At 51.4% G+C, this 16,612-nt stretch overlaps 1 protein-coding gene across 3 annotated transcripts in view; it reads left to right on the top strand.

Annotated features, from left to right (window-relative positions):
- The first annotated feature begins 2,808 nt into the window (after nt 1-2,808).
- The window catches only part of SIM1 (SIM bHLH transcription factor 1), a 67,487-nt gene continuing 53,683 nt past the window's right edge, over nt 2,809-16,612 (top strand). Inside the window, exons 1-3 of one of the 3 annotated variants that reach the window (XM_061206766.1) lie at nt 2,809-3,343; nt 3,827-4,439; nt 13,795-13,877. In XM_061206766.1, coding sequence (XP_061062749.1) covers nt 4,265-4,439; nt 13,795-13,877 — 258 coding nt within the window. In that variant the 5' untranslated portion in view covers nt 2,809-3,343; nt 3,827-4,264. The other 2 variants (XM_061206767.1, XM_061206768.1) reach the window with 2 other exon arrangements.

Consider the following 16,612-nt stretch of genomic DNA (forward strand, 5'->3'; position numbering starts at 1 on the left):
GTGTGTGGCGGAGGAAGGAAGAAGATGTTTGTTTATAGATTGGCTCCGGCTTCTTCCCGCGTTAGGACCGCGTAGACAGTGCCCGATCGCCAGAGGGCTGCAGTTTGAGGCACCCGCGCAAGGAGGCGACGGCCTAGCTTCTCCTAGGGTTCCTGTTTGGTGTTGGTGGGTCGCGTGTGCCCGTCTTTTTCCTTTCTGGGGCTTTTCCCCTTACATTGGCAAAGAGGTGGGAAGGATTAGCCTAATAAGCCTCAAGAAACTGGTTTAAAATTTCTCCTGCTAGAGGCAAAAGGCGATTCTTGGAGCACGTGGGAGGCTCCCGAGGTACCGGGTCCAGCCCCTGCAGGCGTGGTGCGCGCGGGCCGCGGGCGGGGTCGCCGGGAGGGTGCGAGGCCGGGGCCGGCACCGGGCGGGGGAGTGCCGGAGCCGCGTTCCCGCTCCAGCCGGGGTTCAAAGATTAGAAAAACAGGTGTTACGTCGCCATGCTAATTCACTCTCTCGGTAAACGCGGCTCAGACAGTTGTGTGCGGAGGACTTAGTGAGGGGGCCGTCACCACTTGGCCGTGCATTCACTTTGTTTATTAAAGGACACATTCCCAGTTCATCGACTACTGAGCTTCACTGGGACACTGGAGCAGCCCTCCTGGCCCCCACCCCCAGGACGTCGTCTTTGGTGTGAAGACTTCCATACTCATCTTGCTGCTGAAGGCAAAATACTACATTTCTTCGGCGCAAAAGGTACCCTGTAATGGGAGGCGTGCACTGCCTGATCCCCCAGAGTCCCTGCGACGGCCAAGGGTTTCAGCCCGCAGCAAAGCGCCAACACACCTGCACGTTGTTTGAAGTAGAGATAGGGTTTACAGTAACCGCCGACTTAAGTGACATCCTTTCTAGAACAGTCGGAATAGAAAACTGCTTCTTACCCCTGAAGTGTCATTGCTTCGCCTGGCCGCTCCATATTACCCCTAAGTTCTGTCCAGGTGGGGGGCGGGGAAAGTGGGGAGAAAGAAGGATCTCAAGGAAGGTTCTTTCAACCTTTCCAAACAACCGACCCCACTCTTTTCTTGTAGGGGTCAGCTTAATCTTATCTGGTCTTTCTGCAATCTTGTGTATAAGGGAGCCACAGTACATCTCTCTCTCTATTCCTACTCATCTCTTGTTAAGGGTGAGTTACTTGGTGGTGGAACCGCCCAGAGCCAGGTCTCTAAGTGGCTACAGCCTCTGGGGAAATGACTCCTCCTCCTAGATTAGAGCCCATTTGCTGGATTCCAGTTTTGGAACACCTATCACATCTCTATGTTTAGTTCTTTTTCAAAAAAGTTTTTTTTTTCTGTCCAGAATGTTCACCACCTCCTCCTGCCAGGTGTTTCCCAGATGTGTAAATACCCCGAGGACGCTCCCATTGTCGTTCTTCGAGCGTACTGCCATCGGGAGGCAAGGAGGTGGCAGATGTGTGTATTTTTGAACAAACACTCTTAAAGTTGTTCCGAATATCAGCAAGATGGCACACACCCCTCTTCAGAGTATATGTTTTCTTGGAGGCAGTCAGCGCCACCAAACGAGAAGACGAGGGCAACGTGACTGGTGTTCTCACTCTTTTACCGCTGATGAAACAACTGCCTCCGAGTCGACCTCCAAGAGCAGAATCGTAGTCACCAACAGCACCAAAACCAAGCAGGGAATCGCATCTGTAGGGAATGATTCGCAAGCAGCAATAATTGTCTTCCGGGACGAGTGAACTTCTTCCCGTCGCTATCTGTTTTCTATCCTCAGATGACAGGGAAGGCGATTCAAATGAGAGGTTCTCTTAAATATAACTTGTCAGCAATAGTACTTACAAGCGTTTGTTTAAACGGCTCCTGTAAGGGATCGTAAATGCTGTAGATTCATTCGTGCAGACGTATCCCTTCTGTAAGGAATATTCATGTTGGACTTTTGTTTCCTGAAACAAAACCCAACAAAAACTCTTCGCTCACGTTTAAGATAACGGATTATTGTGAGATACTTCATATCAACGACAGTAACTCTATTTTGGCCTGAAATGTAACCTCTTTTCCCCTAGTGTCCCCTATCTGCTCCCCATAGGAAAACTCCATGACTGAGCTTTCTACCGTGAACAAATCAGCCCCTAGATTCGACTCATTTCGAAAAAGACGCTCCTCTTTGGGATTAATTTAAAGACGGGTGTATTTATCCTCTCTGGCGATGAATTCGGTGTCGCCGTGGTTTCAGAGAAATGCGAAAAAGAAAATATAACCCACCGGCCCCGTGCACGCTGTGGGCCCCGCGACGTGCCCGCGGGAAGGGAGTGGCCTCCTGGTCGGCCTTTGGGCGAACATTGCCCGCAGCCTGGGCTACTCCTGCCTCGCCTGCCGGGCGACCCAGCCCCCGGGCCCGACCTTTGCGGCCAGGGGCCGCTGCCCACCGCTTTGGGGCGCCCCTAGCACTGCGGGGTCGGCGCTCGGGGCTGAGTGCACAGACACTCAACCCCCGGGATCGCGGGGAGCGCGGGTCCTGCACGTCGCCCTCAAGGCCCGGGAGGCCGAAAGCAGGAGCTGCTAGCCGGGCAGCGCAGACACCGGTGCCCCCGGCTCGTGAGGAGCGCTGCGGCCGCGCGGGTAGCAAGGCAGCGAGCCGGGAGCCGGGGTGCGCGCCGGGGGGAGGCGCGGGGCGTGCACGCGTCATTCAGCTCGGTTGGCCAATGAGCGCCGCGGCCCGGGACGCGCCGGGCCAATCAGAAGCGAGGAGGTTTGTGAGTGGCATTAGGGGAGGGCGGGAGAGAGGGAACCCGGGAGTGAAGTTGAAGCTAAACCCCGTAAGCCATTAAGAAGTTAGGGGGGCGTTTTCGGCTTCCAGTCAGGAATAATACTGGCTTCGTAGCAACTACCGAGGAGGAGGATTCTAAAACCACCTCACCCGTCCCAAAGCCCGCATCCCCCTCCTTCTGCCACGCACCCCTCCCCCAATTCATGACCAAGAAAAGAAGAGAGAGCCAGGGCACGCTCTGCTCCTCTCTGCGGGTGGGAAGCAGAGAGGCCCGCGGAGAGGCTTAGTTGGACGGTAGGCATGAGTACAATTAAGAGGTGGGCGCCTCCGCACGCTTTGCTGCCAGCGGGGACTGAAGGTAGGTGAAGCGGAACACGCCCTGCGCCCGCCCATCGGCGCCCGGAGCTCTACGGCGGAGGGGGAGAGGCCGGGCGCCTCCCGCCCCCCGGTGCCTGCGAGGGGCTGTCGCGAATGTGCCACCTGTTAACCTGGCGCAGCCGTGCCCGGCGTGTTGCCGCCCCTGCTGGGCAGGGAGAGCGCTGGGTCGCCTCCTCGGCAGTCCTGAGGGACTTGATGTGTAAGTGCTATATTTTGAGGAATCCCCGAGACTTGAGACCCAAGTTAGAGAGCCAAGTTGCGGACCTGCCAAAGTGGGGGGACGGAAAGGTGCCCGAGCGCTGTGGAGGAATTCTGATTTGCGGAAACCTGCCTTCCTGGGACTTGCGCCTGGCCTGGGCGGGGGCACGGGGACCGGCGGCTGAGGGGCTCCTAAGGGTCTTGCAATATCTGCCTTTCGTTGTTTGGGCAACTTCCCAGGGGGCTGGAGAATGTGTCTGACGGGGGTGAGAGAATGGGAGCGTTATTTGCAGGGGACTCAGTCTCGCTGCTGATTTCTCCAAATCTTAACCAACCAACCAACCAACCAACCAAAACACTGAGCCCGGCGAGGAAAGCTGAGGCGCGCTGAGGCCCTTCCCGGCCATTTTTCAGAATTGGGGCGAGCGCGCGAGTGATTGTGGAGCCGCAGATCTCTTACGCTCTGATGCTGTTGTCTTCACAGTGGCCTGAAAGAGTTGCCCGGCATTCCTGTTCTTCCCAAAGCGGCTCGGAGCCACCCCAAGGGCCGCGGGACTGAAAGCAAACGTCGGGGATTATGTCGATTTCCCGAGAACCGGGGTTCGCAGCGCGGAACCGAAGGAAAGGCTAGCTCCTCGGAGGTCCCGCCGGCATTTGATACCCAGCGACGCCTAGGATTGCCCAGATCGCCTGCGGTGGATCAGCAACTTTCCTCTACTCGCATCCCATATTTTTAAAGAAAAAATTTTCTGTTCGCCGCGTTGGTCTTTTACTGCCATCAAAACACTGAAGCAAAGACTTCAGTCTCGTCAAAGTATGCTTTATATTTTTGCCAAATATGATCTCTAATTGAAAGTTTATTTTTGGTTTTGGATGAATCTGTGGAACTTATGTTGTAAGAAGAAAGGGGGAACGAGACACGATGAAAGAGAAGTCCAAAAATGCTGCCCGGACTAGGAGGGAGAAGGAAAACAGTGAATTTTATGAACTGGCTAAATTACTGCCTTTGCCCTCAGCTATCACCTCGCAGCTGGACAAAGCATCCATAATCAGGCTCACCACCAGCTATCTCAAAATGAGAGTAGTGTTCCCAGAAGGTAAGTGACTTTGCCCAGATGGAATTTCAAAGGCAGAAGGGGCACGGGATCTGCCAGTGAATGAGCCTACGCCACTGGGCAGAGAAGTACATTCATACTTACACACATACTCTCTGCGAAGGGAAGTTTAGCATGGCTGCTTAACTAAGGATCTCTCTGCATTTAGAATTTCTGTTGCCTTTCCGTGGCTCTTTCTACTTCCCCATTAATACTTTCTCTTCAGTCCATCAGATATGTTTGGTTGGGAAGCAGCTCAACAGTGCTTTTGTCAACACTTAGATACTGAGCTCAGTTGAAAGTACTTCTAATCCAAATATGACTTTCTTTTTTTATTCCTCTTGTTAGAATTGTATCTAGCAGAGAGCAGGAACATCTCTAACTTCCTGTAATTTTGTTATGTCTAGATAGACCCATGTACATGGAGCTAGCTAAGGCAGATAATAACTTCTCTATGTCAGTAATCCTGCAAATGAGGAGCAGACATATTCATGAACAAATATGTCCTGAATTTACCCAGTCTCTTGACTGCTTCTAGCAAATTTATTCTGAGTTGTTGAGATGTTCACAGAGTCTGAAACTAACTCTGGGACTTGGTGATTTGCAACTCTGGGCTTGATATTTTCTCTAAGATATAAGATTGAATTAAGATCGCTAGTCCGCTTAGAAAATATCTTCTAGGTGGTAGGTTGGCAAATGGATCCCTGGGAAAATTGTCTCATAAGGCCTAGAAGTTAGAATAGCTGAGCTTTTGACATGGTTTAAAATGTGTATTTAGATGATCAAGATTCATTGTGTGAGGACAGAGTAGCCTTGATAGAACACTGTCCTGTATAAAACCATTTATACTCCCTAGGGGAAGTATATTTCTCTTCTATTTCCCCATCCTTTCCTTTACCCACATTCAAATAACACATAAACAGATTTTTAAAAATATTTGAGATATGTCTTTGCTGGGAGAGGAGGATTTGGAAATGTAGAGAATACTAAACAAACAAAAATTCAAGAGAAGGAACCCTGTGTACTTACAAACCAGAACTTCTTATGTGACAAAGAGAGGTTTATGTTATTGTTGATTTTGGATGTTTGGAGTTTGTTGTTTTCTTTGAAGGAAATGGTGGGGGGGGGGAATCATCATTATTGGGCTTTGAGTTTCACTTTGCTTCATCTTGACTAAAAGTTATTATCTGAATCAAAATCTTGCAAAACATGCCCCCAAATTAGTCAGGGGCACTAAAGGAAAACTTTCAAATTATAGTTTGGTTTTACCCCAAAACTATAAATAGTAGTATGGTCATTTTGTCTTAAAGCAGTTCCTTGAACAATCTCATCTGAGCCTTGAAACCACAGGAAGAGAGGAATCAAAACCTAACATACCTGAAAAGTTTTAAAAAAGAGAAAGAAAAAAAGGAGGGGGAACATATATTAAAAACCGTATTTCCCATTCAAACTGTGCTGAGAATTACTGGTGGGAAAATTACTATTATGCTACATTGCCTTCTGTTTAAAAAAGAGATCTCGTTGTCTTTATACTGTCAGCGCCTACTTTATAAAAATAAAGCTATTGCGAACTCCGCTGGCCGCTCTGTTCCTAACAGGATTATTAGCAGTGATTTGTCAGCCCCTGCGGTCTCAGTGGGCTCCCTTTCTGCGTGATTTCTAGCGGGTCTCGTCAATTATCGGTGCCGATGTCGCTCGCTGTTTGATCAGAAGAAGCATATGGTGCTGCTTGTGAGGCTGCGAGTAATCGCGGAGGAAAAGAATAGAGGGTCGGCTTCCCCGGCGGGCGCAGAGAGGGACAGAGCGCCCGGGGAGTCGCCAGGCCAGGGGCTCGTTTGTGTCGTGCAGACCCCGGGCAGGCGCGGCCGGAGGGAATAGGGCTGGTTCTTGTTGTTTTGGTTTTGTTTTAAAGAGAGCAAGATTTCTTGTTTAATTAAGTGCTAACCCCACAAATTATAAATTGCGTGATAAATAAATAGGAATAGTAAACTCTCTTAGCCAACTTCTCGTTATTTTTAAAAAGAGCGCCGGTGAAGACTCCGGCTGGAGTCCCCTCGGTGGCCAGGCCGGTCCCCTGTGGCTACTTTAAAGGCGACTGTGCTTTCTGCAGCCCCACTCACCTTCCTTCGGAGCTCTGGGCCCGGGGCCCCTCCTTCCTCTCCCTTCTTCTGTGGATGCGTGTGGGTTTATGGGGAGGAGGGGATGGACGATGTGTGAACTCTGGGCACATCATTTATTTCCCCAGCTACTGTTGAGCTCATAACTCACCCGTAGCCTCCACCGGGTGAGTTAGACAGGGTCATCCGGACAGCTGGTTCCTAGGGATGAGGTTTTAATTTTGAGGACAGATTGGCTTCAAAAGTCCAAAACCCCAGACACAGCCCTTTAAAATATTAAAGGACAGCAACAAACAGTAAAACCAACAGCTTGCAAAAGGAGTGAAATAATCACAAGCCCGAAGAACCAAGCACAACCTGCAGAGGGTACGAAATTTGGGTTCAGCTGTTGACTGCCAGCAGAAGTGGGGACAAGAGTGGGTCCATGGCAGTGGGGGAAACTGAGCACTTTATATGGGGGTAAACTTTTTTAGTGCTGAGAAATGGGAAAGAAGTTGTTTGAAATGAAGTTCATTTTCATATCTGTCTTAACACCATCTTAGCACATAGTAGGTCTTCAGTAAAATTTTAAGGGTGGGATGAAAGTAGCTATTTCATCATGGTAAGCCTGCTATCACATGTAACATGGACTATGCAAGGTATATAATCTAAAATACTTCTAAATCTGGTGACATCTTAGTTATAGGCATAAAAATGACTGTAAAACTCCACTGTTTTTGCTCATATTACATTTTATTTTTAATACCCTGTAATTCTAAAAGACTTAAAACAGAAATCTTTCCATACTTATATGTGAAAAATATTAAAAATCCTTAATTCTCTCCCCCCTCATTTGCTGAATACAGTTTTTCCCCCCCAAGATAGCAGATTCCTTGTCTGGGAGCAAACTTCAGCTTTTATTTATCTGAGTAGATAAAATTGAGCTGTTGAGGGAAAAATGAGAGAGAGAGAGAGAGGGAACAGATGAATGGGCTATGGGTGCTCGGAATAATTAAGAATAAAGCATTAGATTGGAGATTTCATAGTAAAAACAAAAACAAAAACTCTGGTACAATTACTGTCATTAGAAATCATTGGAACTGCATATCTCCCAAGTGGTAACATATTCTATTCTAAAATAGCCTTGCAAGGAAAAAATTGGCACATCTAGATATGTATGTCTTTGGTGTTATCAAAACCAAAAAGGCAGGATAAAAAAAGAGATGATGTGACTTTATTTGTGTGCAAAAAAGGATAAATTCAACTAAAAATATATATTTGTTGTTTAGATATAATATAGTTTTGACTGGGGGTGTAGTGGCTTGCAGAATAACCTTTGAAACGATCAGATGTTTTCAAATCTATGGCCATTCAGAATCTTGGTAACATCACTACTATTTCATTGTCAAGGTGTCTTGGGAAGATAAAAATAATGACAGAGTTGAAATTAGTAGCTGTGTAGGAAAGAGAGTTTCTACAGAGGCTGGAAGGACAAGGATGGTTAAACAAACCTCCACAGACACTTTCTGTAATAGTCACCTCAAGATTGAAATCCTTAATTGCCTTATATTTTTTTGAGGCCAAGAACTGAAAGAGAAAAAGAGGTCCCATTTCCCACGTGGATGGGTGATTTAAAGCTGTTTTTCTTGCTGCTTGGGGAAATGATTGAGCATTAGGTTTCCATGTTTATTTTCTTACAGAAGTTTTTCTCATTTAAACGCCTTCAAGCACAGTTTACACTCCACGCTGGTTTTCTCTCTTTAATTCCAGTTTTGATGTTGACTTAAAATGTAGAGTGCAGAACTGAACTCCGTGCAGAGCATTTGCAAGGCAGATTTATGTGCTAGAAATTATAGATCAGATCAATGAAAAAAGTACTTTTTTTTGAAAAGGGAGTGATCACTAATAAAACCCAAAACAACAACAACAGCAACGAAACTACAAAAACAGGGTATGATAAGATATGGCAGGGTACAGTCACCCGTCTGAAGCTAAAATCAGGTTAAATTTCCAGAGGACAAATCCGATTTCTAGGGGAGTTATTTTTCAATTCTCGGGAAATCTTGGCAGCTTCCAGCTTTTGCAGATACAAACGTGGACACAGAATTCGAACCTATGGATTCTCGCCTCATTTCTCTATCTGTCGACTCGGGTATTTCTCAAGAGAATGAGGTTTAGACCCAACTAAAACCTTATGATTTTAGCTGTTCACCCAGTGCCAGTCTCTGATCCACGAATTTTAAATTTTTCGTGCGGACGGGGAATCCTCAATTATTTCGCAGTGGGCCTGGAAATCAGAAAACACTAAAACAGTGTCTGAGAATTGAGGAGCAAAGCTTCTTCCTAGGGTAGCGCCATCGGGCAGGCGGCTCCTGCGCGGAGTCCCTCGGCCTCGGTGGCTCGGACCAGCCCAGTGACAGCGACCTCGTCGAAGCCCCCGCCGCGCCTCCCGCAGGGCCCGCAGCACGCAGAGGGGAGAAGCATGCAGGCCGCGGCCGGCCGGCCAGGTCAGCACCGTGCGGCCCATTCTCTCCCCGCGGTGGTGGCCCGCGACCCGCCCGCCTTCCCCCGCGTGGCCGCAGCCGAGGGTAAGCCTGCTCGCGGCCTCCTCACGGTGTCTCGTCACTCCCCGCGCGCGCCCAGGTCTCTGCCCTCCCCGGGCGCGAGGGCTTCTGCGCCCGTGCGCCCGCCGTCCCTCGTGCTGCGCGGGCCACTGCCCCGAGGCCCGGTCCTCGTCTAAAACTTAAGCCAAGATGCCGCCCGAGGGGCCGCTGTGCGTCTGTCGAGTCCCGACCGCCGAGTGGAACAAAAGCGGGATAGGCCCGCGCCGCGGGGCAGACCCGTCGGCCTCGCCCGCGCCGGCCTTCGCACGCCCCGCCAGGCTACCCTCGAAGGCCCGGAGTCTTTAGTAGACACCGCCGGACGCTCTCAGCCGCCTCGCAGCACTACCGTCAACCCCTCAGGCGTGTTCGTCCCACGGGTTAGTTGGGACCTGGCCGAACCTTGCCTGTCCCTCGTTCCTGCAGTTCGTGTTCTCTCGGGGCTAGGCCCTGCCCGGGAAGCCCTAGCTTCGGGGCTGGAGCACGACGAGGGCGCAGAGAGAGAGTCAGCGCTGCGACCGTCGGTCTCCACCCCAAATTCACACTAACTTCAGCGGATCCCCCGCCACCCCCGCCCCGGCGCGGCTGGGGGTCTCAGAGGCAGGCAGGGGAGGGCAGGGTACACACGCATGGTGGGGGCCAGGCCGCCGCACGGGATAAAGCCCGGCTCCGCGCGGCCACCGACGCCCTCGGAAGGTCGGCCACACCCGCCAGGTGGCCCAGAAGGCCACGCCGAGCGTCCGAGGTAGGGGTGGGTGCGCCTCGGTGCGCGAAGCGGCCTCCTGCCCAGGGACCGCTCCAGGCGCTCGGCCTCGGCTAAGCGCGCCCGACCTTCCCCAAGGAGCCCAGCCGCCGAGGCTCCCGGACCCCTACCACGAAGGCCGCTTGCTTGTGGGCTGGGAGGTTTGGACAGTGCACTCTCAGTGAGGACGCGCAGGCCCTGTGGAAAAACCAGGCGGCTGAGACAAGTCCCCCCGCCCCCCGGGACCAGAAGTTAGGAGCGCGGTCTCGGAGGGCTTTGCCCGTCTCAGTCACCAAGTTGTGGCCAGGTCATGGGACAGCTCCCCCAGCAACCTCATACTGGCTAAAGGGCACATCGCAATCCATCCAGGAGAAGGTTCCCAGGAACGACGACAAGGAGGACACCTTTCTATTCACGTATAGTGTTTATTTATTAAAGAAAGAAAGAAAAAAAAAGAACAGTAGAACAAGCTCTCCTCCTCCTCCTCTTCCTGTCTGAGTGAAGGAGGCGATGATGCCAGGTCTGTAATCTACATTTTGTCAAGGGTGTGAAATTCATTCCGAAGGAAAAGCTCGATCAATTTATTTTTGCTGCTTGCAATAACACAGCTGGATGATGCTTTGAGCTCACGCTAGACTGGGGCTCATCATTCATTCGCTAAGAACGGGCCTAAATTGTGCCTGTGGGATTAGGTCAATTTTAGTGGATCTACTTCGCCTCATTTGGTTACTAATTGGTTTCTTGTTTTATAAATCGAAATCTCATTTTCAGGAAATTACAAAACCCGTGCAGTCAGTCCATTGAGGTAATCCTTGGGTCAGGGGGTATTTAAATGGAAATGGCTCAACCGAGCACTGAGGGTAAAGCAACAGTGAAACTTCGCCCGGGGTTTCACGTGAAATGTGAGCTAGCCCTTTAGATCCATGATAGATACATCCCTTCTGATACTATTTATGTAAATATGATAAACCAGACTTTAAGGGACGAGGGGGGCGGGGAGAAGCAAAATTTATCTGCTAAGGTTAATGTGGCATATCTTGGAAATCTTCCAAAATAGATTATGTTTTCTTTTGTCTTTGGCCACTTTAGCTGGGGAAAATCCTTTCGTCTAAAACCCGATTTAGTTATCGCCTCCCTCCCAGAGCTCCTTTTCTCCTTTGCAAAACCCCGTTCTCTCGGCCTCACCGAATTACAAGAGAATCTTTAGATCTTGTTCCCACTGTAATCCTGCCGCAAAGGGAGTTGGTTTCCTCCTCATTTTAAACAGACAATCAAAGGATTTGCGAGTTTTCTGCGGTAGGTCAAGTGCAGAAACGAAATCTCAGCTTACCCCCCTCGCCAACTGAAATGGGGTGCGGGAGCGCGTCATTGCAGGCAGAAGGTGAAGGGGTCCAGGGAGAGGGGTCTCTGGCCCACTCCGGGCTTTTCGGGAGGTGAAACCCATGAGCAGGGCTTCGAAGGTGTCCTGGGCAGGCTGACGGGAGAGCTCAGCCCTGATATTAGGTCAGGAAAGCTCGGCAGGTAGACGAGGGCAGCCAGTCCCTTATAAAACATTAACCCAGGCATAACCAACCGTGTGACGGAGCTTTCAACCGGGAACAGAAGAGAAGGCGATGCTCGGTGAAAGCAAAAGTTTCCTTAAAAGGTGGTGGGGGGGGGTGTGAGGGCGGGGTACAGGAAAGGGCGACGGAGGCCCCTGTCACCCTGCGCCCGGCCCGGCTGCTTATTAACCTGTCGGTAAGTCTTATTTTTCCCTCGTAGGCGCATACTAATGAGGCCGCAGCCCGAGACCGCAAGCAGCCAAGGCTGGCGCCGGGAGTTCGGAACCAGTACTTAACCCTGAGCCCAGCTCGGGGGATTTTCAGATGATTCGGGTCGGGAGGCGGCTCCCCGGCGTCCCCAGCCGCTTTGGGGGGGACCTTCATAATTTTAGAATAAAGACCTGTGTTGGCTGCAGGCGCAGGCTTCGCACTCTTCCGGGAGCGGAGGAAGACGGGATTCCAGAGGCAAGGCGGCCGCGACCAGCTCCCTGCACGCCCAAGCGTCCGACCCCTCGCCCCAGCGAAGCGTTGGGCTTTCAGGCCTCGGCTGGGCCCGCGGTGTCCAAGGGTCAGCGCCATGCTGGTTCCGGGCTCTCCCGGCAAGATTTTCCCCTTTCCCCGTGCGGCCTCCCCAGCTAACCCCCCCCCCCCCCACTTCTTCTGGGTGTGTAGGTGTGATCCGGGATGAAAACATGAACAGGTCGTGCCAGAAACCAAGGAGGATAGCTTGACTGAGACGGGAGGAGCGAAGGGAAGGTGACAAGGCGAAGGGGTGTGTACAGGCGGCTGTGGCGGAGGACCTCCCGCACGGTCCAGGAGGGCCACAGGGATCAGGGCAGTGGAGTCACTCTGGGGAGGAAAACTGGGGCGGGCTAAAGAATCAGGAGGGGCTGCCGCGACGCGAGGGAGGGAGAGGAGTCCGGGCGAGGGGGGCGGGGAACCTCAGTGTTTGCAGAGCGGTGGGGAGATCGTTAGATTTATTTAAATGTGCAAACACCCAGAAAGACCCGATTCGAGCTTAAGGGGCGCTCACGGTTACTCGTTACCAGGGTTTTGATCGCTAGCTTCGGAAGCAGCTCCTGGCCAACACATTTCAGGAGTCCAACTCCGTGTTTTATTCTGAAAGATCCGCCTCCACCCCCATATTACAATGCGAGTGTTTGTCATTGGGTACTTCATAGTGATTTGTCCCGTAATGCAGTAAATCAGTAAATCATCCCCCCCCCCATTTTTGTCATGTTTAACCTTGTTTAATCGTGTAAGCACAAAAAAATTTAACTACCTAGTTACACTGATTTCAGCAGCAACATTGTTAAAAGATATTTCCCATAAGTAGTGTAACCTCGGTCTTGGCAAGTTTCTTCTGCCTTATTTTTCATTTTCTTCCTGAAAACAGGTACTATAGCAGACTCCATATTAATTTTTTAAAAATCAGCCACGGGCATACAGGGAGTTTTCTTTTTTAGGCATCACCGGAGAAATGATTTGTGGCAAAGCCTGGAAAGATCTTAACGTGGTAGCATCAAGGAGAGGAAGGGGCAGTCTTTGTTAATAGATGATACCTGGGAAGTAGAGAAGAGGAATGATTCTCTACGTCCAAAAGGGAACGAAAATATTGTAAGACGGTGTTAGCACCTGAAAATAAGTGACTTTCAGAGAGCTTTTTCTTGGAGTGGGGAGGGAGCTGAGGTTAGGACGTGGAAAGGAAAGGCAGAGGCAGGACTGCGGAGGGTAGCTGGTACTGGAAGCCATCCGCAAGCAAACGGATTTTTCCGAAGGGGATTAAAGTCAGAGGCCAGGGAAGGAAAATGGCTGGAGAGCCCCGCAGCCAATCAGAAAGCCCACCAGGACGAGCTGGACTTGGCTCCGCAGTCTCAGGTCGTTCCCGGCGGGCAGCGGTATGGTATTCGCTGGATGTGTGGACACCCTCGGCCTCTTGATAAGGGTGATGAAACTTGGGGTGGGAAATAGTGTCCCTCGCCCTTCTAAGCACACCAGTGAACCTACGCCAAAGTTATCGCTCTGGTGCGGTGTCCGGGCCCCTTCTGGGCACAGACTGTCCCCAAACTCGGCCACCTGTGGTCCTCCCCGGGGCGGGGGGGGGGGTAGGGGCGCTCAGCCAGGACCCTGCCCTTCCTGAGAAGCCCGGGCTGGTCGAGCAGAGGGAGAGGGAGTCTCACTTCTGTTAAACCCGTTAGAAGCTGAGCGGGCAGAGCCGTCATTTACCCTCTCGCGTCCCTGCGGTCTAGGTGGGGAGGGAGCCCGGGTGGTATCAGGTCGTGTGTGCAAGCTTGCCTGGGTGACAAAACCGCGAAGCTAGTCTCAAACCGCCAGCCGGGTCGGAGTGCGTCTTTTAAGGGTGTCTCTGTGTCTCCACAGGGCTCGGCGAAGCGTGGGGCCACTCGAGCAGGACCAGCCCCCTGGACAACGTAGGCCGCGAACTGGGCTCCCACTTGCTCCAGGTACTGACTTGGGCCTCCCGGCGGCGCACGTGCTTCGAGGGCCCGGGTGCCGGTCCCCGAGCCAGGATTCTTGTTTCCCGGAAAATGGGATCCCGTCCGGAGGTGGCCGTTTCGCAGCCCCTACGACTCCTTGTAGAGTTAAAATGTTTAGCTCTTAACCTCGCTGGGTGTGGAAGGCGCCTCTCGAGGTGACGATCGGCGCGTTGGGTTTGGAAGGGAGCCCGGTAAGGCCCGAATCAGGACGGCTGAACGGAGGGAGGGGGCGCCATCTGACGCCATTCAGCGGAGGGAACCAGAGGCCAAGCTGCCGAGGCCGGGCTGCAAAACCGTCCCAAATGAAGAATTTAGCCAGGAAATAACGGGAATCTGGTAGAAATGCCCGTCAGGGCTTTAAGTCCACACGTCCCGGATCCAGCTGCGTCCGCAACTCGTTTCACCTCCTCCCTGTAGCCCCCGGGATCCCTTCTGTCTCTCCACGCGCCCTCACCCCAGGCCTGCCCGGGCCGTGTGCGGACCCTCGCGCGTACACACATACACCTCCCTGAGTAATGAGTTTATCCAGTGTGGAGGCGCCCATTACCGCGCTGTTTGCAGTGTACACCGTTTTAAATTGCCCGTTGCCCGCGTAAGTCGCCTAGCAAATATTTAAAATAGTAAAACTCCCGGGGGCATTTTTAGGCTTGACACTTTTATCCCACCCTGCACCCCCTTATTCTTATTATTCAAGTCCACCACGGGCTCCTCCCGTGGGAGCCTCCAACCCGAGCAGCATCGGGTTGGGGACTCTGTGCCGGTTCTCCCTCCTGGACCAGACATGAGCAGCATCTCATGGCAGGAGTGCCGTGGCCTTTCCTGTCCCATCACTACCCTGTGCCTCCTTCAATCCCAGAGGCCAAAAGAGATTTCAGTTTCATAGAGCAAAGAGAGGCCCTGTGTGAGCATTCCCTCCCAGGCCTGGCCTCCACGCCTCCGAATTTAACTAAAAAGATTCTGTCTCTCCCCTTTCTCAGGTGAGAGAAAGTTGTCTTTCATCAGTTATCTCTCAACAACTGACCCCCACCCAAAGCTCTCCATATTCCCAGCTAACTTTCCTCATCAACGTAAACAAGAGAGCAAAACCCAAACAGTCCCTCACCCCTTCTAGTTCTTGCCCAGTCTTTTTCCTAGTGTTCATCCCAAACTCCTTGTAGGACTTAATGATCCTCCCAATTTCCATTGCTTACTCTGCCCCCCTCACTCCCACACCGCTTGCACTCTGGCATCTCTCACAGCTGGTGTACTCTGCACAGGCTTCACTATATTTTGATATCCAGCATAAGATGCTCAACTCTTATCACACCTGACCTTGTTCATTCCACAAACATAGGAGGCCCAACTGTATGCCAGACAGAAAGCCCTGCCCTCATGGAGCTGACATTCTAAGGAGAGCAGCCTTGCAAACCCACACAGGTGCACAGCATGGTATGACAGGTGGTGTAGGTGCCATGGAGAAGAAGAAGAAGGTGAAGGAGGCGAGCTGTGTTTGAGTGGTGCCATTTTAAATGGGGACGGTTGCAGAGGACCTCACTGGGAAGGTGACATTTGGGCAAAGACTAGATGGAGGTGACACTGCTTACTTGACATTCTGCCTCTCTCTGGGTCTCTAATGTAGCACAATTTCCCGGATTCTTCTCCCTCTCTGCCTGCTTTTCTAGGTTTTCCCACTACTGTCTGGTTGTAAATGCTGGCATTCCCCCCAAGGTTCCAGCTCTGTTTCTCCTCTCACAGCTTCAAGGCTTCCTGGGTATCTCAACCAACACCACCACTTCAACTCCTTTCCTCACATTTGCATGGCCCCACTGGTTTCTTGTCTAGACACCCCTCCTGAGAGCCAGACCTTTATTTCCTACTGCCAACTGGACACATCCAAATGGAAATCTGCGTATACCTGAAGTTTAGCATACCTAAGACAAGAATTCATTATCTCCTTCTTCCAGACTTCCACTCATACAAAAACCCACCAGGCCTCCCTAAATTTTCCATGATCTTGAAGTCAGTCTCAGCTTCTCTATCTGCCACCACAAATTCCACAATAGCCAGAACCACCTTTGACTTAGACTCTTCACCCACCTCGTCTTCCTTGTGACCACCCAAGTTCAGCTTTGACCATCTCTGATCTCCTCATTTCCACTCTGTCCTCCTATAGATCACTGTTCACATTCTGCCAGGAGAAAACAAAAACAAAAATTTAAAAAAAACACATCTAAGCATGCTACTTCCCTGCTTAAAAACGTCTGTTGGAATCTGATGCCTGCAGGAGCATCTCCAAATTCCACAGACTGACATCTCAAACTCTCCAAAAATCCAGCACCAGTGTAGTTCCTCAGCCTCATCTCTGGTACACCAAACTCATCAAACCTGAATACACCAGATCCACCCTCCACCCCCAGGCCCTGCTTTCCATACGCCATTCCTTCTGCCTAGGGTGCCCTTCCTCCCTTCTCATGTTCAAGCTTCCTTTTCAAGGCTCTGCTCAAACAGCTCTCCTAAAGCCACTGTGGTTCTCCCCCAGGCCTCTGGCCACTCAGTCTCCAGGCCCTCACAGCACTGTCTATTCAGCTGTATGTTCATTATATCTGTCTTTAGGCCAGTTGTCCCTTTTGGACTTCCAGATCCTTGAGAGCAGGATCTGACTCATCCGTATGCTTCACTGCCTGGACTGAAGCCTCATTCACAGAGATAAAGGAACAGTGAAA

The sequence above is a fragment of the Eubalaena glacialis genome, chromosome 12 (assembly GCF_028564815.1).
Source record: "Eubalaena glacialis isolate mEubGla1 chromosome 12, mEubGla1.1.hap2.+ XY, whole genome shotgun sequence".
NCBI lineage: Eukaryota > Metazoa > Chordata > Mammalia > Artiodactyla > Balaenidae > Eubalaena > Eubalaena glacialis.